This window comes from Apteryx rowi, unplaced genomic scaffold (assembly GCF_003343035.1).
Source record: "Apteryx rowi isolate R43461 unplaced genomic scaffold, aptRow1 scaffold_227, whole genome shotgun sequence".
In the NCBI taxonomy this organism is placed as follows: domain Eukaryota; kingdom Metazoa; phylum Chordata; class Aves; order Apterygiformes; family Apterygidae; genus Apteryx; species Apteryx rowi.
In genome coordinates this window covers 598,306-623,098 of record NW_020448608.1, presented here as the reverse complement: position 1 = coordinate 623,098, position 24,793 = coordinate 598,306, and the positions used below count along the sequence as shown (strand labels likewise).

General features: G+C 37.8%; 1 protein-coding gene across 12 annotated transcripts in view; it reads right to left on the bottom strand.

The window, feature by feature from the left end:
- KLHL2 (kelch like family member 2) overlaps positions 1–24,793 on the bottom strand; it is a 75,940-nt gene that overhangs the window by 16,735 nt on the left and 34,412 nt on the right. For all 12 annotated transcript variants that reach the window (XM_026065413.1, XM_026065419.1, XM_026065417.1 and 9 more), the window contains one exon: positions 8,806–8,968. In XM_026065413.1, the coding sequence (XP_025921198.1) occupies positions 8,806–8,968 (163 nt within the window). The remainder of the gene's footprint in view (positions 1–8,805; positions 8,969–24,793) is intronic.

Here is a 24,793-nt window from a genome sequence, read left to right as displayed (position 1 = left end):
GGTAGACAACATCCACTGCTCTCCCCTCATCTACCCAGCCAGTCATTCCATCATAGAAGGCTATCAGATTGGTTAGGCATGATTTCCCCTTGGTGAAGCCATGCTGACTACTCCTGACCACTTTCTTGTCCTCCACATGCTTGGAGATGGCCTCCAGGATGAGCTGCTCCATCACCTTTCCAGGGATGGAGGTGAGGCTGACTGGCCTGTAGTTCCCTGCATMCTCCTTCTTGCCCTTTTTGAAGRCTGGGGTGACATTGGCTTTCTTCCAGTCCTCAGGCACCTCTCCTGTCCTCCATGACCTTTCAAAGATGATGGAGAGTGGCTTAGCAATGACATCCGCCAGCTCCCTCAGCACTCGTGGGTGCATCCCATCAGGGCCCATGGATCTGTGGGTGTTAAGTTTGCTTAAATGATCTCTAACCCACTCCTCCTCCACCAAGGGAAAGTCTTCCTCTCTCCAGACTTTCTCTCTTGCCTCCAGGATCTGGGGTTCCTGAGGGCTGGCCTGTACTCCTTACATATCTTTGCCTATTTGCTTTACAGACTGCAAAGATAGTTTCTTAAGTTGAAGCAGAGTTTTCTGAGGTGTACCCCTACTGAATAAAATACCTGGGTTTTTTTGTTTGTTTGTTTGTTTTTTTTACTATTTGCACATGGCTAACAGAAACGGAGAAAGGTAACTTGCATGAACTAAGTTTATGAGGTACTCCAAATTTCAAGTGACAGAGCCACAAAACAGTGTGTCTGACTGCCAAGAAGCTGAGTTAGGAAGGAAACAGAAAGGGGAAAGAGTTATATTTAAGCAAAACTCATCCAAATCTCAAAGAAATCTGAGGTTCAGAAATCTTGTTCATCTTCCCTTAAGAATGCCAGTTCAACAGCTTATCCAACAAGATACACTTCATAAGCTAGAAATGCCCAGTTGATTTTACAAACTCATATAAATAAGCCTTCTTTTTTATGGAGGTGATTTAGATTCATGCTGTAAAGACATGCTGTAAAGAATAGGAAGAGAACCAGTCCCTAATAAAAAAAAAGTTCAACATTTTTGAACTAATACAATAAAAGTCAGGCCCTCTTTTGTCTTCATGATGGGAAAAGAATTGTAAAAGAAAAGCTAAAAAAAATAGAATGAAAGTAGTTTAGAAAAAGTAAGAGACTATTTTACTGGATGCCAGCCACTGTGTAAAGCATACAATGAAGCACATGACCTTAAGAAAATGAGGCAAACAGATGAAAAGTGAAAAAAGGAGAAATTAAAACAAAGTCAATAGCTCAAGTTCTCAAGCAAAAGTTGGAAACAAATCTTTATCCAAATGAATCATTGAAAACAGAGAAAGAGGAAGGCAGATGGCTGTATAAATTTCAGCTATGAAAAGGGTAAGGTGAAATCACTTGTCTCTTTAGAACTAGGATGTCCTGTTGTCAAGGAGACCATCTTAACTACTGAGACATATCCTTTTGTCAGAAGCCAATTGAAATTACAGCTAAATGAATAATTCAAAATAATTAGAAACTGAAAAAGAACGAGGAAACTCATAAGCACCACTTAAATAATCTGCCAACAGTAATTTATCTTAAGCTGTTCAAGCACTGAGGACAGAAGGCATTATTTTATTATATGTAAAAATAATGTTTATGAAATTCAAGCCTTTCTGCTTCCTCTTCACAAGAAGGGTATCAGCATCTTACTTTGAAATAAAGTGATTCAGTATTACTAAGTTTTACAGGTTCCAAAAATTCCATTTTAGAGCCTCTTTTTTCAATAATCATGACAGAAAAATAGTTTTTGGGGGGCGATACTATTCTTTTTTTGCTTCTGTGTTTTAAAGATGTTAGGATTCATATTATCCCATATTATTGTCCGAATCTTCGAGGATTAAATCACTCACCTCATTTTTCAATAACATTTAAGATTCCCATGTAATTTTATCACTACATAATCTGAGATATTAACATCAAACATCATGAAAATCTCAGCAAAATTGATCACTCTTGTAGTCCATCTAATACTTTATGACAAGACTAAACATTTCATGCATCTGTCTCCTGTAAAACCTCAGCTTAGCTTTGGTTTTATTTGGTTCATTTCTCAGTGAAGTCAGTGTACTTCTCTCTTCACAAACATCTCCCAGTTCTAGATAAGCAGATAGCTATAACTGCCTGGTTGGAAGTTTTTATGACAGAATTATTTTTTCCAAATCAAAATTTTCCACAAAGTGAGAGACTTAAATTCATATTGGAGTCCTGCCTTCTTGCCACCTTGCTGAGATAACTAAAGACAGCTGGCTCCAGAGTCATGCAGCCTGGAAACCAACTGGCTTGGGAGCTGTAGGGGCTTGGCTCCCAAATTCGCACTTCCTAAGCCAGCAGAATTTTGCTTCATTATTGTAAAAACAACCCCCCCCCCCTTTTTTTTTTAAACACATCCATACCATTTTAGGAAGTTTCTAAAATATCTGTTCCAATTGCATATGAAAAGCAGATTTTGACATTTTCCACAAAATGGCATTGCTATTTTCTTCATAGCTGGTTAAGACAGTTTCTATTTGGATAGCTAGAGATCTGTCCTTGTCTGCCCTGTACCAGCAGGATGGGACTTCAGCTTCAGGGGCAAACCAGAAGGACAGAAAGGAAGTTCTTAGCAAGACGAAAGGGGCTAGTAACTTGATGTTTGGAGCACAATAAACAATGCCAAAGTGGATAGCAAATGAAGATAAGAGGAGCTGTCACCCACTTCTTGGTACTTTTCATTCTGAGTTCGGAGGTGTGTGTTCTACAGACAGAAGCAGTAAACAGCTGACCTCCTTCTTCTAGCCAAAAGGTGCATAGTCTTGCTGACCCTAAAGATATTGTCATGAAATTTGTGCTTTTTAGTTGCATAGGAAGGAATGCTACATCTGAAATCAACACAAGACATTTTATGCTAGAAACATTTGTGGATTAATTCATAAGCACAATTACACTAATTTATATGCCTATAGTCAAGGCCTTCTCTGGATTAACTGCCTTCAACTGCCACAAATACAGAAGCAAAAGTCTGCTTAAGTTCCCCACAGAAAAAAAAGAATTTCAGAGAATCATGGTGGCAAAATCACCTGTAATCGGTCTTCTGTTTTATGATTTATGACAGTGACTGTTCTGAGCATTTGCCTGTGGGTATGGTCTATTGTTCAAGACAGCTTAAATATCTATTCTGTCATTAACAGATTTCAATCATTTTCTAACATTTTTCCAATGTGTTCCAGCAGTTGATGATAATATCCATTAACATCCATTTCCATAAAACTTTTTAATATTTTGTACATTTTCATAAATCTTCTCCCAAAGACCTTCCCAAATCCACATCAACACATATGACAAAATTTGGCCAGAGCTTATCAGCACCAGACACTGCAGCTAAAAGAGGAAAAAAGCATGACGACCTCACAAAACTCCAGTGTTTGTTAGTTTGTGAAACAAAAGATCGTGATCACATAACCTGAGTCTCACAGATATCTTTTGTCTGTTCTGGGCCAACTGTTTCTATTCCAAGAAGCAGATTTTTATAAACCAAATGGAGTACTTGCATCTTTCTGACATGATAATGCTACAGACTTAGCTAGAACCTCCCAGAAATGTAGCTTCTTTCTGAATTAATATCCTTTTATTTTACAGAGATGCAGAGTATTGAACTTAGGAAGAGCCGAGTGGTAGGTTGGCATAAAAGAACAATAATAATTACTCAAGCAGATGAAACAAAAAATACCTACCAAGAACTATTTTTAAACTGATTTTTTTTGAAATTTTACTTCATTTCACGTTGTTCCAACCAAAAAATCATTATGTGGCAAAAGGTCTTTGCTAATGGCCTAACATAAGGCACTGTTCAAACATTGACCCAACCTTATTTTAGAGGAATAGACACAAGGTCTGCCAGTTTGAGGACTGTCAGAAGGTAAATGTTTCAGAATCAAAAAAAAAAAAAGCTGATTTAGTTGTCAATTTTATGCTCAAGTAACTGCTTTTTAGAACACTATGAGATTCCTAGCAACCAAGGTAACAGCAGCATAGCAACAGAAGTTGCTACTCAAAATAGAATTGTAAAAAGATTCTGCTAAATATGTCCTTTAAATCTCATGCATACCAATGTACACAAGTCTACAGAAGATAGATATGTTTCTAAATCTAGTCAGGATTCAAGTGTTGGATACAGAGCACCTGAATCCAAAAATGTTATGTCCCACAGTTAAGTACAATACAGCAATACATGCTTCTTAATTACATTAAGAATCCACAACAAAGTTCCTTTGACAGCTCCCCAGCATGATGCTAAAGGCCAAGAAGCTTTACGCAGTAATGTGTACAAGTGGTCATCAAAAGACACTTCTTCCACAGAAAATCCAGTGTTTCCAAATACTGTATTGGCCTATACAGCTAGTGGAACTACRTTATTATCCTCTGGCTGCAACAAAGAAATATGTCAAGCACTGCAGGAATGCTCTCGTACTGTGGTGCTACAGACCACAACACTTGCGGTAGTAGAACTTCATAGGAAAAGTGGAATATATTCATAGGATTACTGGAAACTCATTTTTTTCCCACAAGATTAAAGGGTAGAAGAGCACTTCTACCTAAAAGCATAAACTTTTAACAATGAAACATTACAAAAAACAACATAAATATTTTATTAGCAAAGATGGCAATAAGAGTTTTTCTTCTGCTTCACAGTGTCAGCTGGCTTGTTAGGCTGTCTGATTACCCTCTCTAGTTTATCCCAGGACTGGCATGACCTAGAGAGCTATGTGTTCCCTACCTCTCTTGTTACAGATGCCTGAAAAAGTCGTTGAGATCAGCTGTTTTCGGCAGCTTGCTCTCCCTCTAGTCCAAGATGGCATGCCCTGCTAAACTTTCTCTTCTCCTGCAGCGCTCTTTCAACTGGAGATTAATTCATTTCCTTCCCCAAGACCTTCTATATAGCATTTCTACTGCTTATCTTACTTAGCACCTTCACAGAGTCAAATCACTTTCCTTTATCATAAGGTTTTAGCAGTCTATCTTGAGAAGGTTATATATAACATTATGACAAGTATAAAATGTACCATGTTCTCAGGAACAATTTTTGTTTCATGAACATTCTCTAAGACTAAATAAGATACATCAGTGAGTAAAACTGAGAATGGGTGCTCACTGACTAACAGCGTTCACACTGCATACTCTTAGGAATCCTTCTGGATTTCTGCTTATGTTCTCTGATACATCCACTTAAATCAGAACTGGAATGGCCTTTCTTTCACACAAAAAGAGCTCACATGTTGTAAACTTGTCACTCAGTGTCCCCTGAAAGTATCAGCAGTTAAGCATTCAACCCTTCTCTGCCACATTATGCATTCAAGTTAAGATACTTGAGAATGGAATATTTCCTCATAAAAGAAAGATGAGAGCCCTCCTTGTTTGTATTCCCCACCTAGGCAAGTGTTATAAGACCCAGACTAGGACTGCATTCTGAATCACCACAAGAACACTTAGAATCTCAGTTACAAAGTTTAATTGTAACAGAAGCTAATTCCAAGTAATTTGTATCAAGTGTCTGCTATTTTCAGACTCCCCATATGTATCACAGATGCATATAAATGACTAAGTTACAGAAATCTAACACACTGCTACAGCAGGATGAAGCCCATCACAGGACTATGAAGCTCCAATTTTAATGAAAGTTGGGTTTTTGCTCCCACTGCAAGGCCACTCCAGAGTCATTATAGTAAATTCTGATCTACATTTGCATCCATATGTTTTTATGCTATCATGTTCCACAGCACAAGTACCTTTTTGCCTCTTTTTCCTAAATATCAAATAGCAACTGTAACAAAATGAAGACTGGGAGAAGTTAAGCATAAGTGCTTTCCATTTTCTGTAGAAAGATGAAATTCTCACAGCTCTTTAAATCTAATAATCCTCTCCCATACTCATTCTAGTTTCTAGAACCTGCAGTCCCAACCTTCCTCCTCCCAGGGGTTCAGCTGTCTGTGATCCAAGGCCTAACTCTGAAATGCCACAATTGCATCTCTTTGGCTCAGACCTTTAAGAAAATCATTCAGTTGTGAGCAAGAGCCTTGACAAAGTACACGGAGCCATTCTAGATAAGAATTTGGGGGGGGGGGGGGGGGGGAATGGAATAATTGCCAAATGAACCTCAATGGCCCGGGGCACTTCAATAGGTAATAGCAGTTGAAAATAGAGGTCACTGAATGTGATCTTGAGTCAATAGGTAAGATGACTAAAAGGTGGACAGTTACAAGCCTGAGAAGGCAAGAGAAAAAACACTGACGTGAAAAATAAGAGCAACTGTATGAAAGTAAGAGTAAGGTATAAAATTCTACAGAAGAAAACCAGGGAGTCAGAAGACAGCAATCCAGCAACACTGAAGATCCCATTCGGAGGCCAGCCCTTCCTCCTGACTGAGGACTGCCTGGCCAGCAAAGACTCCCTGGGCGCTTTTATCAGGAGTAGTGAGCATGCAGGTGCTCAGCCTAGTAGTTTGCAAGTCTTAGCTAGGACTTGCGGGTTTAACCTTTTCAGTTATCTATACCCTGCTTGCAGACTCTCTCTGAGCACAGCAAAGGATACCTGAGCAAAATGACCCAGAAAGGGAGGGTTACAAGCTGTACATGGTTCCTATGCTCTCAAATATATTTAATAGTATTCCACTCAAGGCCTTGCTGAAGTCTTATGTTTTATATTTATGGTAAATAATCTACATAAATATTAACCTCAAGTACTAAATTTAAAGATAATTTAAAAGTAACTGAAGTAGCTTAGAAGTCACTAAGTCAGAACAGAAGTTGGAAAAAAAAAATCAAATTGAAATTAAGCAACCATTATGTCAAAATAATGTCATGGAGATATAAAATATTTAGACTGCCCTAATATTCTTCAAATGTATCAGGATACTTTGTTATTTCTTCTATTTTCTACACTACTTGCATGTACTAAGCTATGTTTGCCTGACAAAATTCTAGGGATCAATGAAGACAGTGCAATGCAATGAAGTAGCTCACACCCTTGGGCACAGCATATTTATCTTAGGAGCAAGAATAGAGTACTCATTGCTTTAAAACCTACCACACAGATGCATCAAAGTTAAAATAGGAGTTGAGCTGGCACCTAATGTTAGGGGCCAGCAATATTCCAAAAATAGGATGACAAAAAGGGAAGCATATATGAGGGAAGTACTTTCTGAAGGAATCCAAAATAAAGAGTGTAGCTTGAATAAGGAAGAAAGAGAAAGTTAGGTGCAAACACAAAAAAAGTAAGAAGAGAGATATGAAATAAAAGATTCCTGTGGGGATAGTGAACTGGAAAAGCCAAGGATGACAGGTTGGAATTTGATTGGGGGGGGGGGGGGGGGCAGGGGGAGAGAAGAATACTGCAAAAGTAGTAAAATGACCTTAGCAAACAGAGAGGAAGTTAAGGCAGAGGTAAATATCTAGTACAACAAAAGGGAAATAAGGTGTAGAGGTAGGGAAGTTTGGTAGAGAGGGAAGAAACAAAACATGGGAATAAGCAACAGAGCAGTTGAGGAAAAATGGCAGAGGAGAGTTAAAGTTAAGTCTACAAACCTGAATGACTAGGAGAACACAGAAGTGACAGAGGAAGACAGAGGGAAGGGAAAGGTATTTAGAGGGAAAAATAATTCAGTTTTGCTGAACCTGAACTGGAAATGAGACACCCAAGAGACACTGAAAAGACAGTAAAAGATCTGTGACTGGGCAGATAGTACAAGTTCCATCTAAAGAGGCATACCTGAGGGTCACTCAACTTCTGACAATACACAATTTCTAAATTAGCAGTACATTCTAAAACAAATTTGTCCTAGTCCCTAAATATTCTCTCCTACAGCTCCAATCAAAATTTACTGCTTTGCTGGCTACTAAATTAAACCCTATAAAGGAGGGGTTTTTTTGCTCACTGTAACAAGCTTCCATTAGAAGGAATTCCTCAGTATAATGTCTTCCACCTCAACTCAGACATCAAGACCTGAAGGCACTCTACACAAAAGAGCCAGTAAAATCATCCCTACCTGAACAAATTTAAAAATGGTAGTTTTGGTCATATTGTTATGCTATAAACTTACTGCTTTGTGTAAAGCTTACACAATGGCTTTGCGGCTTTGTTTATTTTTTAGTAATCTATATTATGCAACTCTTTCTTGGTGTCAAAACAGTTCAAAAATCAGTAATCTGGGTGTACTAGACTGTATTAACAATTACTGATTTGGTAATACTTTCTAAAACTACCTGTATATCAGTTTCATCACCTTTATAAGGCTACAATTTACAATAGAAAATATATTTAGAAAATAAAGAAAAAAAGGATTTTATCCTTCAGAGAATCATAGAAATGTAGGCTAGAAAGAACTTCAAATCTTCTAGTTCTGCACACAGGTATGATCTAGGTCAATTCAAATGAGAAGCTGGTCTAATCAGTTCTTAAAGCTGCCCAACAGTGGAGGCCTCATAACTTCCACAGACAGCCTGCCATCTATGGTGCAAAATTTTAAAAAGCAAGCAAGGTTCTTGCTGAATCACAAGTTGTTTGGATTCTGGCCCTGACAGACCATGAAGATGTGCTTGGTGCTTATTTTAACTGTTTCAGCCAAGAGACTTCCTTTCTCTGGCAGACTTTTCATATCTAATACACTCTTCTTCATGAGAAATATACGTCTGCAATATCCTGGGTAAAATTCAATTTCTGGCAGGGGGTGGGGAAACACTCATGCATGTGTATCTACACAAGCTATATTCTATGCTAGTGGTAACTTGCCTGCATATGTGTTGGCCTTGTTCAAGAGATCTGTGCAAGCATGCATGTCAGCAAAAGCACGAATCCCCAGGCAATTGACAGGATGAAGCTGAGATTCCAAAAATTCACAGCAAGTCCTTTTCACATCCTGCAGTTGCAAGAGACCAGCTGCTGGGAGCAGTACCTGTAAGAAGCAACAGGTGGTTAGTATCCCATTCAATTCTGAGCTTATACAAGAGTACTGTCAATATTAACAAGGAAAATGCAAAAGAAAAAAAAACTATTAATAAACTGAAAGACTAAAACATGGAGAGGAAGATTTCAGAACTTCAGGACTTAAGAACTTAAAACCTAAGGACGACATGATTTACCCCCCTGCAAATACAGTTTAAGATCTAAAATCACAAGCAACATCACTTCCCAATATTCATCCTCAAGTTCCCTTCTTACTCATCCCAAAATGCCGTAATTATACCTCATCTCCAATCCTTCACAATTAGATATTTCTTTAAATCAAAGCTTTCTAGACCATAATAGAATATGTGAAACTTATTTCCATGCAACCATTTAGGATAATGTCCAATTTCTTTTAGCACAAATGATAGGTATTTTTATGCAACTAATTCCAGTAGGGACTCAATTCAGTTTCTGAAAACGTCCGAGACTTTCATGGAAGAATGACAATCCAGACATTTCAAAGTCTGAGCACATAAAACTCACTCATTAAAAATCTGTACCAGAAAGATACTAGTGTAAGTGGCATATTCATCCTTCAACTTTCACAAAGAAAGCAAAAAGTAAAGAAGAACTTCAAAAATATCACAACATACATTTTACTTACCCAGCAAAACTTAAAAACAAGCTTTAGGTGAACTATAATTTTGCCTTTAAGCAAGATTCCATACCGTAATCTACAATTTCTTCATAATATTTTTTTTTCTGACAGTTATTTTAAGGAGATTTCTATTTTAAAACATTCAAGTGTGAAATTAATGTTAACTTACATCTTCACTAGATGATATCTGGAAAGATTTTAACATCTAGAACAGTCTTGCAAATTATGTTGCTTATGTATAAAGAAAACATATATACCATAGGGCAGTATCAAGAAGCAAGCAAAAAATACATGAAACAATGGCTGCACTACCTTTGTTAACTATTACTTTCACTTAATTACTTGGAGAGAATTAAAAAGAGGCAGACGAGAAGAAAGCTCAAAGAACAAGAAGATGGAAGAACAAGAAGAGAGATGGAAGAGTAGGGTAGAAGAAACAAGGTAACTCTTACTACACTGAAGTTGCAGAATATACTTCTAAGTTACTGCTCTTCAAAGGAAGTTTTAATTTTAGTAACTGCCTGTAGAAACAAGTACTTGTCATTGTCTCTGTAAGCATGTACCTTGCTTCTAGAGAATTACTGTTATTGTCTACACTTTAGACTTTTTTTCTTTAAGTAAAATTAATAATTATGACCCAAACTAAAACAAATGAAAAAAGAACTTTGTGTGATGCAACCTTGTAATACCTTTAAACTTCATTTTTTGGTTCTACTTCTAGTGTTTACAGCTTTTCCTCTCCCTTCAGCCTGTCATATATGAAGCCTGCTTGAAAACCATCTCACGTTCCTCAAGATACTAATTAATCCCTAATTTGAAGCAATAATCCACCATAACCAAATGTTACCAAAGGCTATTGCTATAGTTAGCAAAAAAGAAAGATCATGTCTTGAATAATAGTTTGCTTTGAATATCTACTGTTAATGAAAAAGAAATGAAGGAAACAAACACATATATAAAATACACAAGATTAAAACAGTCCAAAGAACTTATTTTATATTAGCATATATAATATGTTTATGAAAAAGTGAAGATAATGTTAATAATATAATTTCTATTACTAGAACTACAGTATGATCAGTTATATCACTTAGTGGATAATTCATTTGATAATGAATTCTAGGATGAGATAAAGTCATGAAATTAAACATCAAAAATCAGGGCTAGAATTCTAAACACAAGAATTTATTTACACAAATTGTTCCAATGAAGCAAACATGTCACTAGGGCTTACAAATTCAGTAAATAATTCAAACACACTCCTAGGTATTTTCAAGCAGGTTATCAGTAGAATTGAGCAAATAACTCCAAGAACCCTTCTTGGCTGTGTAAGTGAATTTAGTGGAAAAAGATGTACTATTATCATCAAAACAGTAAAAGAAACTGAAAGGTGAAATTTTAGAAGTTTTAGAATATGCAGAAAAGAATTTAAGATTTATATGCACGAATGTTCACACTGAGCAGTTTGCTCACTCATATAACCAGTAAAGAAAAGTTACAAGAACTAGAAGATCAATCTTTATTAGAAGAAATTTAAGTGAGGTCTTAAATCATTGTAATGGAGCTTGTCTGATAACTAAAATGTATTAGAATCTGTAACTTTACAATAACACATTTAAATCTAAACATATCTATGTGTATTCTGCTAGTAAAAAGGAAAAGAGAGGCAATATGCATCAGATTTATCCAATTAAAATTATATGCTGAGCTTTGGTTACTAGGCAACAGGAGCTGTGATAACATCTAGTCATTTCCATTTATACCTATAGAAGTACAGGAAGCTACAACACCCTGCATTTAAAAACAGTTTCACCCCAGGAGGATTCATTCTGCTGAAGCCAGGGACAGAGGCACATGAAAAACAAAACTCCTCCCAAAACCTATAAAAAACATTAAAATTGCAGCAGGAATTAACCTTAGCTACTGCTGACTCCAAACTCTGGTAGCATATAGCTCAGATTTATTTCCCAAAATAACCACTAGAGGGTATCCTGACTTTCCTCTAAAGATCATAAATTCTTTCATAAGCATATCGCCTTGTAGCGCAAGAGATGCAGAGGGGAAAAACAATTTCCAATCAGTTATACTATGAAAATGTATCCTCATCATGGTGGTTGTTGTTTCACTAATCAGAGCAACTGAACAGATTATTATTACAGATAGCAAGTAAGGAATTACCTATTCTCTTCCTCCGCCCCCATCAAAGCAGTAGTGATGACTCTTGGAGGGGCTGCTAGTGTTTCTAGGGCAGATCATTTAACCATTACAAGTCTTTGAGGACTATTTTCTGGCTATCTCCTCCTGATTCTCCCTTTCCAAAGCTATGTGCATCTGCCAAATACACACCAAATACACCTCTCCAACTCCAGAGGCAAAAAGGACGGTGACAAGGTATTACCACGTTTTAAAACCCACCCACAGGGTCACCCATGTAGTCAAGAGAGATCCACTTAAGGCCCTAAACTCTGGTCCCTATTTTCACTGGACTGCAACATAACCAGATCATCGGCCTATACTTGAGGCTGCTGCCCTCTCTTGTGGCCCTTCAGATACATGCACGGAGTAGCATTGAGGGCTAAGTGCACTGATGTTGCCTGCAGCTTTTCTTCCTCTTTTCTTTTTCCAGACAGCACCACAACTCTATTCACCATCATGCAGCTGGACATACGTACCTCTCATGACCAAAATATACACACACTGAGTTCTAAGACAAGGGGCAGCTGGTATACCCTGCTACACAGCCAGTTACTTGCTTGTTATATGAGGCACATATCCAGTTGTACATGACGTATCAGCTCAGAAGGGACACGGCTGCAATCATGTCACAGCATATACAGCACCAGACAAGAGAGACCACCCTACCCGAAAGCTGCACTAAAAAACAGTATGTGTTTTGAATCACAAAGCACTCCCCCATCTTTTTATATGGGACACTGGCAAGTGAGATGAGCTAGATGACCTAACGCACATCCCGTCATCACAGCATTTCTGCTTCAGGAAGTTCGGTGTTACACTCCCCTTCTCGCTCCCACCAAACACACATGCAAGTCAGCACCACTTTACGCAATGCAGGAGCTCGCAGCATCTGCCCTGCTCAGCTGAGAAGGGAGGAAAACTCACTTATGGGAGCAAGTCCAGGGGAGGGGGCCACCAAGAAGGTGTGAGGGCTGGAGCACATGACCTTACTGGGAGATACTGGGAGAACTGGATTTGTACAGTCTTAAAAGAGAGGGCTAAAGGGAGATCTTACTACTGTCTGCAGCTACCTAAAGGGCAGGTACAGAAAAGATAGAGCCAGACTGTTCTTGAAGACGTAAAGTGATAGGACAAGAGGCAGCAGACACAAGTGGGAAAACAGGAAGTTCTGATTAAATATAAGGAGGGTTGTGTGCGCACACACACACACACACGTGTGTGCACATAAAACATGAGGGTGGTTAAGACCTGGAACAAGCTGCCCCGAGGAATCTCCATCCTGGGAGATACTCAAAACTCAGCTGCACAGGTCCCTCAGCACCCTGCACTATCTGGACCTGCTTTGAGAGGAATGACCTCCACAGATCCCTTCCAACCTAAATTATTCTATAAATCTATGAAAATAAAGAAATCCTTACACATAGCAGTAGGATTAATCAGTAGGAATGATAACACACTTATCTTCTGAAAAACAGAGTTTGGAATCATAACATTAAAATCTAAATTTAGTGTAACTGTTTGAAAGGAGCACATGAAAGTTGAGCAAAACACGTTACGAAGTTCAAAGGGAAGATTGCTGCAAAGAGTCACTGGCTAAGCACTTGGAATCAGTTTGATGAAGTGCTAAGCCAAGCTTTGATAGCTGTCGCCTCTCCTATGAGGACAGAGAACATTTTTCCACTTCAGTTTCTTCTATTTATTTCAGTTCTCTATTAATTCATTGAAAATTGAAAACTAAATGGAAGTTTGAAAAGAAAGAATCTTTGATTTCCAAATGCATTCAACTGACCAACTATAGACAATACTTTGTTTAGAAACAAAGTTTGTTTGAAATGCAAAACAAGCTTTCAAAACTTAATTTCTTACTCATCCAGTATATTATAATTGCAATAAAATATGCAGAAAAATGTCATTTTAAAATTTATTGAAAACTGATTTTAAACTTAAAGCAGTTTGGTACAAATCATGAATAAATATTAAATCATTTGCTATAAAGAAAATACCAACTACAAAATTGTACTGTTATTTAGTTGCTTAAAGAAATATTTAATATTTGGTTTAAGCACATAGAAAAAAATGCTATGTATAGTTGAGAAATACTGTGTCCCAATGGTTATTATTCAGCTAGGAAAATAAGCCTTCTTCAGGCAAACTTTATAAAAAGTTCAATGCAAAGTAAAATTTAAATTGATTAAAGTTTGCTGACTGCTGATTTAAATCAATTTGATTCAAATATTGGAGCTTTGTATTAATCCATCCTATCACCTTTGCATTCCTCTTTGAACCACTATATTCTTCTGACCAGAACACATTGTGCTACCGGCTGTACAGATACAGCATGAAGGCAGTATTTAGGCAGTATTTTCATTTCCACTATTTTTAAATTTCCTGGAATTTCTTTCAGATTTCTTTCATAGATTCTGGCCCAAATTCATAGCCACCAGTAACGCATTAAGATCAGTATGCACATTTCCCAGATCACGTTTCCCAGAAAATGTGTATTATTATCCTTACATCAGAAGAAAATATTCACAAATGTTAATGAGACAGAGATTTAGCACAGATTTTTCCACATATGAGTTATTAATCTCACAGTGGAGATAAGGAAAGAACCTATGGCAGGTGTTAGGAATAAAATCTCATTCTTTTCACAGCGTAAACAAGCATATTTTTTTCCATTTTCTGGCATACTTAAATGTTCTGAGAAATTTTAAGTTCTTTGCACACAAATAAGCCAATAAAAATCAAATCAGCTTATGCCAACAGGAGTGAACAACATGCTGTCTAAAAATGGAAAAGTGTCATCCTTTTTATCACGTGCAGGGGAAAGAAAAACACATCAATAACACAAGAGAAAAACTAACCTTGGAAAGCAGATGAGTGAGAATACAAACAACACACAATGCAACATACATGCTCAGTACAGCAAGTTACATGCTTATTAATTGCAAATATTCCATATTTTCAATTATGACATTAAAATGATATCAATTTCAGAGACCAGCAGGCCAGCTATGTTAATACCCCTCATAAAACATAAATCTTGAGAAAACACAGTAAAATTTAACCTCTGTGTTTCTAAGGTTTAAATAACCATTTCAACAACTTGAGTCCTTCACCTGATGTTTATACTGCCATGGCATGAGGAAGAAGGATATTAAGAGAATGGTCAGAGACCATCCAAATTAATCTTATTTTTTTATTCTTATCTAAATACATCTGTGCTGTAATTACAACTGTGGTTTGTAACTGAAGTGTAGTCCAAGTTTCAGTGAAACCACTGAGTGTTGTAATGAAATTACACATTGGGAGTAAGCATATAAAAACACTAAAATACATACAAACATTTGCATCTGTGCAATAAAATGTGAAGTTCCAATTTTGAAAAATTCAACTATTCTGCATTTTTATATGGTCAAGATGTGCAAGTTAAGTGCACTGTTCCAATACTGAAATACACCCACAAATAAAATGCTGTACTGGATTTAAAGATGCACATGAATTGCAAGTTTAGAACATGATACAGCGTATCTTATAAAATGTACCTTTTGGGTATCTTTACAATTCTTGACTATAGGTCATTGTGCAATAAAGTCTTGGATGTGCAAATTTATCCTTTAGCTTAATGAGTCCCATCCAATTAAAAAAATACAGCTGTGAGTGACAGTTTCATAGTATCAGAGGAAGGAATCAAACTACTAATCAAGATACAGTCCTACTCTTTCATATTCCTTCTCAGAACTAGCCAAAGTATTGGTAGAGCATCATTTCAATTGAAAACAAGCAAACAATAGTGATAATGTAACATTTTGAGTGACTGACAATATACAAAATATGAAGTGGCTCTCAACTTGGAAAGCAGTGTAACAGATTAAAATGAAATGCAAGGAAAAAGCAACTGCTTTAGATACCTGCTTTTTAACTAGTGTACATAAACTTTACATAAAAGTCCATTGCAGTTACAATGATAGGAAATTTACAGCAAATAACTGATTTGCTCAAAACCTGGCTTTAGAAAACATACCACTTTAGAAAATTAGGCTGCATGAACTACTAATTATTTGTTTCAGTATTTCGGGGGGAAGGGGTTTGGCAGGGAGGGGGAAAGGAGGTGGAAGGTGGTGGATTTGGGAGGTTAGGAGCTGCTGAAGTGCAGAAACAGATTCACAATGCAAACAAAGTGGAACAGTAGTGGAAGGTCAGTTTGATCGAGTAATGCACTCCAGCTGTGGTGCCCATGTGGGCTACAGGAGCCAACCATGCAGACCTGCTTGGCTTGGGGATTCTCCTATATCCTCCTTCTCTCTCAGAGCAGTGCTCTAATCACCGCGTAACAGCATGTTTTGGATTAAGCCTACATACAAGAGATGGTTTGATTTTCTATCCTGATGGATATTTTTGTTAACAGTGATCAGCCTAGTCTTTCATTTCCTCTTATTCTGTTAAAAGATATTAGAAATAGAAATGAAACATTTTTTTTCACTTTAAGTGAAAAATATTGTTGAACCTAGAATATTTTTAGTTAGAATTTTAGATTTTTCCTTCAGTGAAAAAAAATCCTAGACATTTTGGTTTGATAGAAATAAAGGTTTTGACCACCAACTTTATGTACAGTAAGTCATCTAAAATGAAAGTTCAGAATTCTTCCTCATATTGTAATTCAGTGCTTAAGAGGTTGCACAGCTGCATACAAATGCCTTCTTATTTTCTTAGGGACAGGATGATTTAACCAACATAGTCTGAACAAAGCCACTTGTGCCGATACTTTGTCATTCAGAGACTGGACAATTTATTCTATAACTATGGGAGCTGACATGCTAACCAGCCAAATAACATACAAAGTTTCCCTGAAGAAGGATTTTAAAAAGCTGAGAAAAATTAAGTAGGATAACATAACTCACAATGCGTGGTTTTCCATCTCTCTGTAAGACTGACCCACTTACTGAATTGCTAAATTAGTTGATGCTTTTAGCTAATGTGCTTAGTCTACTGGATTGACCCATAACATCTCACACCTTCAGTACCAGACCAACCTCAGTTTCAAACCCCACCAATAGATAAACTGAGTTTGGTTATACCAAACATTATTATAACCAACAGAAACATTTAAAAAAAATGTTCCCTAATTATACACATAAAACTAAAGATGTAAAAGTCTGACAAAGGAATTAAAATGCTTGCTAATGCTGAAGCGCTGTATTTCCTAAAGTATAAAAGACAACTTTGGGGGGATGGAAAGGTCAGGGGAAGGGGATGGTTTTTTTCTACATTACAGACAGACTTAGTTGTAACAAGGCTTGTTCTACTAGTGTAATTGAATATTTGCTGGCAACCTTAAAGAGAGGAATTGAAGTACTGCTTGCAAAACCCTAAAAGCATGTGCTGAAAATGAATAGCAACATTACCTGGAGAGTAGGTTGTGAGCCTGTGCTAATCAGCTAACCTATCCTTAGCATCCTATACTCAGGTACAGAAGCAGTATCCATACCACCAATTTGTATATTAATACAAAACCAAGAACTAAGGACAACAGAAATACACACAAAGTATTTCTACTTCAGGTATAGTGCTTGCCCTCAGTACAAAAATTGAGTCAAGATCAACTTCTAATGTACAATAAATGGCACTTCAGGGGACTAAAAACACATTTGACTGAGCTTTTAGCAATACAGTTATGTTTTTATATCATACTGAGAAAAACCTTCTACTCATCATTCAGTTCTTTCTAGCAGATCATATTTATATTCTCTTAGAAATTCATAGCAGAATACCTTCTCAGAAAAAAACAAACGAAAACTTTTAATGACAAATTTCACAGTCACTTCAATCTAGATGATATGCTTACAAAATTCAGTTATATATGGGTAGGATTTTCAAAGCAACCAGGATCTCTATCCTCCCATTTGGAAATTCTTTAAGCTGAAGGTTTAATAAATACATTTCATTTAAAACATGACCAATATCCCAAAATAGAAACATTTGCATTAAAGCCTTTATTCCAGCTTCCACAAATTTTACCTTAGGAGCAGATGCACACTACTGAACATACTTGCAGTGAGAGAGGTCAAAAACACATTCTCTTCTTTAAGTGCCTTAATTTACTCGTAAGAAGCACGCTGAATTCCACATGGAGGTGGATGGACACACATACTTTCATTTGCATAGAACACTTTAAAGATGGGCAACTGCCTGCTGCATTTTAAGCTTGCAAAGGCTGTCCTTCAAGTTTTGCCACAGGTCGCTTCATTACCATACACTGAAATAGACCCGTAGATGCCTATGGCAAAGGTCAGAGCCGAGATGAAAGAAGTTTCTTTCATCCAACTCGAGGGAGAGAGAAGAGTCCATAACACAGCCTAGGAGCATGATGATTTTAAAGATCACAGACTCACAGAAGCTGCACAAGCTGCTCAGTCTGAGAAGGCAGTTTACATATGAAAGTTCTTATTCATCAGTATCTAGTTAAAGGACAACCACATCCTAGTGAGGCAAAACGAAGGCACCAGATTTAAGAATTAAAAAACTTGTGATCTCAGTCCTGATTACTTCAGATCTATTTATGGTCATCACTGGCATCTGTTTCCCTTTGTTTCATAATTTACTTAAACCTGTAAACTTCTCAGAACAGGGCCAAACTTACAGCTTGTTGCTATACTACTTGGCACAAAGGAATCCCAATCCTAATAAAATAGTTAAAAATATTTTCCAGGCTAACCTAAAACTCTACAGTTTTTTCAGTTAAATGCATGTTCAAATAATGGGTAAAATCTGTCTGTTAAACAGAAAAAAATGAGACATCCCTCCCAAGTCAACTGCATGAAAATAGAAATTATTCATTAATTATCCATTATTTAAACATGCAGTTATATATGTGCACGTGTGGTTTTGTGCATCTCTCTCTCTACGTATCCTAAGGAAAACCTTATTGCCTTTCAGTGCAAGTAAATAATTTGCTCTTGTACCATTAAAAAGGATAAATGGAGTCTTTGAAACAAATAGATATGGAGGAAAAAATATTGAGTCCTTGTTTAGTCATCTCATAGTCAACCTAAAAAAGCCTCTCTTCTGTCCCTCTGTGCCATGCCTCTAACAGCTTTAGTCCCTTTCACCCAAAGCGTGTTGCTCCTGCCATATGCTAGATATCCAGCAAAGTGTTACAGGTGAGGACACTGATTTATATAATGACATAAAGAAGCTGCTATACCATTTCTCACACTCTTCTTTTTAAAGCTCCTATTTCACAATGAGCAGAAGTTTTTTTCTAAACTGACTACAGTATGTTATTCTATTCTAGGAAAAGTTGTTAATGTAGAACACAGCAATATGTAGGAGTAATTCAAATTTTTCTTTTTGAGCATTACTTTACGTTTCTCGGCATTAAATTTTGTCTGTCATCATGTTAGCCCTAGAGCTATCTTAGAAAGCAGTGAAATTTCCTATTTTTATCTGATCTTGACAAATTCTTAATCCTGTTTTATCATCTGCACCTTTTGCTACCTACTTTTCCAGACTAAAAAAAAAAATCTGTCCTTTTCTGGAAACTTGTGACACTTTACCACCATTTTGATACAGTGAAAGCCAACTATTTATTGCTTTTTCTTCCTGTGCTCCCGACAGATTTTTGATCTATTTATTGCTCACCATGGAACAATTTAGAAGGGACTATAGCTTGACTTTCAGAAGCCTTTGATGTGGTTATTTCTGAACACTTAAAGAATTATAAGAGGCTTTAAGGAGATATATACAACTCAAATAGAATTATAAAACATACACAGTCTGAATCCCTTGTGTTACCTGATACCAACCAAAAAAGTCCTTGTAGTCTCTCTAATACTCAGGATCACTAGTAGCATTGTGCTGATTTACTACAATGTGAGCTGAAATTGTAAGCAATATCCAGTTATAAAATAAAACATTTTTATAGAATCTCAGTCACCTCACTTTAAAAGTTTCTTCACCACCCTTGTGGGTTTTCAAGGATATATATATATATGAAATATATATATCCTTGATATACATCCTATATATATATACATATATATGAGGGGGTGGAGGAGAGGGAGAGCAAGAAAGATGGAAAGAGAGGAATAGAGAAAATCCTTTTTGCCTTTGTGACCTGATATTCAGATTAATTTGCTTCAGTACCGCATCTTTTGACCCGTTCTCTAATCTTATTCTTGATCTGTAAGAGGATGCACCTTGAACCATACATTGGCATAACTGGGACTTTTTACCTTAATTAGTTTCTAGCATCTTGCATGTGCGTGGCTCTGGAAGCCTACATGCTCTCTTTCTAAATCACTCATTAAAGAAAAAATATGCAAGAAATGAACAGCTGTTATATTTAGAGCTGCAGTTCTGAGTAAAAGTGTTTTATTCTTTTTATCATTTAAATTAAACATGCCTGTTTAAATCCCTCAGTGACTTCCCCTTTCCCTCCCACGGTAAACAGAATCACATGCTTCTCAAATACAGGATTACAGCTCAGTATCTTTTCTGTAATACACTCCTGTCTTAACCCTACTTCCTTCTCACCCCATCACCTCCTCCATCAGCTTCTGATTCATTACGTGAACTGTCCAGTTGCTTAGACCATTCTGATATATTCAGGCCACAAGTCTCTTCACCTTCTTTTGCCCAGAAATCTCTCTTCCAAATAAGCAGAAACTTATTATTATGAGGGGAAGCTTTTTCCCCTCAAAACATCTTCTGAAGGAACAAAAATTCTGAGATAAAGTCCTGTGATTCACACCATAAGATCTCAGTCTTTTTTTCATAAGAAATTCCAGACTCTCCACCTCCCCTCCACACAGGCATTCAATAGTCCAGGATTACCCAAGATGATCATCTTACAGCTCCAGGAAAATTTTAATTCATTCCTCATACTTTTTGATCTATCTTTACTCTTTATCATTTTTATCTCCTTTGCTTGTCCTTAGTTCTTTCTCCCCTGCATATTTCTCTTCAGAAAACTGCAAAGTGTTTTGCTCAAATTTCCATCCAGATTTCTCTTCATTCTTGCAAGGCTAATACCCTTCTGTCTACCCAATTCTCTTCAATGAACAAAGTTCCAGGCTCTCCCATTCAGCAACACCATAGCATAAAGGATGTTATAGAAAGATTAAATGGCTGGAAAATGCCAGTGCAATGTGAATAAAGCATCACTTGGAAGGCAGGGATAAAGAAGGGCAAGATATCTTCAGCAGCAAGATATATTCAGAAAAAAGAAAAAACAGAAATGTAAAAATGTGAATATCTCAGAAAACAGTAGTTATCACATCTGTGCAACACCTGCTTTTGCCAGCTCTGATGCTCCTGCTGTTATTTACTTCTCTGTCTTAACCAAAGCTTAAGCTCTACAGAAACAGCAGTTGCCTTCTCTACAAACTCCATTTGCTCCCTGCATAGGACTTCACCCTATCATCCATGACTATTCCCTCTTGTTTCATTAGTTAAGAAATTTATACTAAACAAAGCAGCATTAAATTATTCAGCTTGTTGCATAAAACAGTGTGGGAAGATCTAGTGTAGGTCTGGTGCCACAATGCAAAAGAAGGTGTTGGTTCCAAGGAGATAAGACACATCCAAGAGACCTTTTAGGAGAATAGCCCAGTACAGAGTGGAATTCAGACAACAGCTTTCTTTCAGGCTCTGTGATAAAAAGCTTGTCTCCACACACGCAAAGGAGCAGAGGCACAATGGCAGTTGGGGGAATCCCAATAATCCCATCAGAGAAAGGGAGTACCCTGCCCCAGCAACTCTGAGGGCTGTCATAGGAGAGCTGTCAGCCTCACAGACCTGGGAAAACACCCATCAAGACAAGTCAACAGAAGGGCTCTCCAGATCACCTTAAGATTGAGGCAGGTTACTGCCTACAGGGGTATGGGACATATTATGAGATGCAGGAAAGATCATTTGGGGATTATGCAAAGCTTCCTATGGGATGTTTAGGGGAGGACYATAGGCAGAGAAAGGGAGGAATCAAGGAGGTTTTGAAAGGAAATGTGGGAAAACAGAGGGATAAGAGGATAAAAGGGTCCAATCACAGGTTGCTGCTCAGTATGCTTGTCTGGCCATGCCCTGTGCCTAATAAGCACAGTCTGTCCCGTCTTCTCCTTAAACTCCATTTCCAACTATTTTCCTGGGTGAGAGGACTTTCTCTTCTGTGTGCACGTGTGTGTGGAGGTGCCAGCAAGTGGAGTGCAACCACAGGTCACAGGGTCCCATGTGTCCATGGTGCCAGCAACTCGAGCAAGTGAGGGTGCATAAGTCAGAGTGCAGTCATTAGCAAGTATTGTGGAGGGCCATGACAGGGTTAAACTGGTGGAAAGTTGCAAGTAGCAAGCAACAGGAGTCTCAGACAAACGTACCCAAGGACACTGGTGCAGCTGGAAATGATACATCCTGAGAAAGTACAGATAAACTAGCAGAAGCCAGTGGGAACCAAGGTTAAGGGCTAGACAGTTTTGCTAAATAAGTAGCAAGGTACAAGGCATGACCGCTGCGTGCGTGATCGGTGCCATGATTGGCTCCCTGTGACATAATCTGTATGAACCACAAATCAAGGGCCAAAGCGCCGAATACCTGTACCTATAAAATGGGCAAATTGCTGAATAAAGATGGAATTGAATCTGCATTCTGTGAGTGCGTATGATTCTTTCCCATCACTCCCGCGGACCGCGACAAGTATCAAGCCAGACTAGCCAACGAGTAGGTGAAGTGGTTGGGGAGCCAGGTATCGAAGAGACCGTAAGTCTGGACTGGACATGTGTGCATCTCTGGGTGCGAGACAATTGGAGGAGATGGCTACTAGAGGGAACAGGAGGTCCAAACCAACTGCCGGAGAGAGCAAGGAGTCTGGGGTTGCATGTCTGTGTGAGAGGCAACTGGGCAGAGCCAGGATCTAGAGTCAGCTACTAGATGAACTGAATGTCTCAGCCCAGGTAGTGGAGGGACCCACAGTGCACTTGTGCATGTGCAGGTGTGCGTAAGAGGGGTCTGTACCAGCAGCTGAGGACCGCGGGGGTTTGCGTGCCCAGGTGTCAGCAACAGGGGGACCGAGGAACCAGGGCCAGTTACTGGATGAACTGAGCATCTGAGTCCCACTGCTGGAGGGATCCACATTGTATATATTTCCGCAATGGAGCTCCATCTTGATCAGCCAGAGAAGAGAACAGAATGAGGTCGTTGGTGCTGTTTGTGTGAGTGCTGAGTGTTTCCAGCTATGTTGATCTGTGTGGCTGGCCATACATATATGTTTGTATACGTGTGTTTGTGTGTACACCTACTGGGTGTGCTCAGCCTCACTACTGGTTGGACCTGGGGGTACAGAGCTGCATCAGCCTTACCTCTATCAGGCTATCAGATTCAACAACCCCGAACACCTTCCTCATGTCAAGTACATTTAGTGTGATTTCCTTCTACCATATATCACCGAATAAGCAAAATCAGAAGAGGGTAAGTTTTTACTAGGGCATCCAAAAAAAGACATATAGATACACACGCACATCTCTATCAGCCAGGAGTGAGGCTCTGGAATATATTTTCAACCAGGGCATTTACCAAAATGAAAACCTCAGTTTTTCAGTCTTTGGAAAAACAAACACAGAAAGGGGAGCAATGATACGAACCGTATCTAGCCTTCAGGGCACATAATGAACTAGTATTGTGCATCAAGAAATGAGTTTCTGTCCTGCGTGTACATAATAGTTAAATTCACAAAAGATAGGCAAAAGGAAAACTCTGTATAGTCAAAAATATCTACTACTCAATACACATCTGAAAACTGACACAGACAACAAAATACTAAGTTTTCCCACAAAGTTATTTGCTCAGTATTTTGGTTAGCGGACTCTGAGGACTATTGCTTTTTATGCAAGTCTTACTCATTTAAAGCACGTATTAATGAAGCTTATATTGATAATAAAACACAGCTATAGAAAGATCACCTTCCTCTTTTCCCTTCCCTCCTACACTCTCCTGACAGGCAGTCATGTATAAGCAAATGAAAAAAAGCATAGTAGGATTTTTTCACTGGAAAATTAGATCGTTTACTGTAGCCTGACATGTCTTACAATGCATATAAATTCTAGAAACGCGCCACTGTCTCTCCTCCAGCTAAGCCACATATAAGTTGTGCCCTCACAATATTAAAATCCTCAAAGCAGTTGTCACAAACACCAAAAATTGGGTCACAAGAGGTAACCAGATGGTTGCTGGAGGCATAACATATAAAATATGTATAATAGCAAAACACAGTGGTACTCCATTGGTATTCTTTCAGCACATGGTCAAGCCATTTAAAGAGACATAGCATAAGGCTATTTAGTCCAACATTAAATTTGTGCCCAGTAAGACTTTAAAATGTTTCTGCAAATAGGGTTTGTAATGAAACTCCTGTCAGCTTGGATTTAAATATCTCTCTGCAGTGTCAGCAATCCCCTATTATAAGAACTGTGCTGGTATAAAAGAATAAAAGTAAAAAAGTTTGGATTACCATATAAAGAGTGTTTTCAACAYACATTAGGATTAACTGATTTTAGTTCAGTTTTAATCATGAAGTCATTTGGATGAGCCAAATAATTTTAAAACATTAACGTGAATGACTCTGTATGACCTCATAAACGGCAAGATCTTCCAGAATACAGTAGCAATGTCACTGTAGCCATGATGGAGATATGCAGAAAGACAAAAAACTTGCTTATTTTTCCTGCTCTGTTAAGATCATCTAATAAAGAATTCCCTCTCCTCCTAAAGCTTTAATAATATCTGTCTCAGGGAAATAAGTTCACCAATCAATTTTGATATTCAATAGCTCTATTACATAAAATGCTGTAAGTAAAAATGCTTTCAAGCATCAGTGCAGTTGCCTGAGACCTATTAGCAAAGAAAGAATGAGTTTGTTTATGGGCAAAAGGTTCTAGGTCTCCACAGAGGCAGCGATGATGGTAAGCTGAAATATGACAATGAAAAGCATAA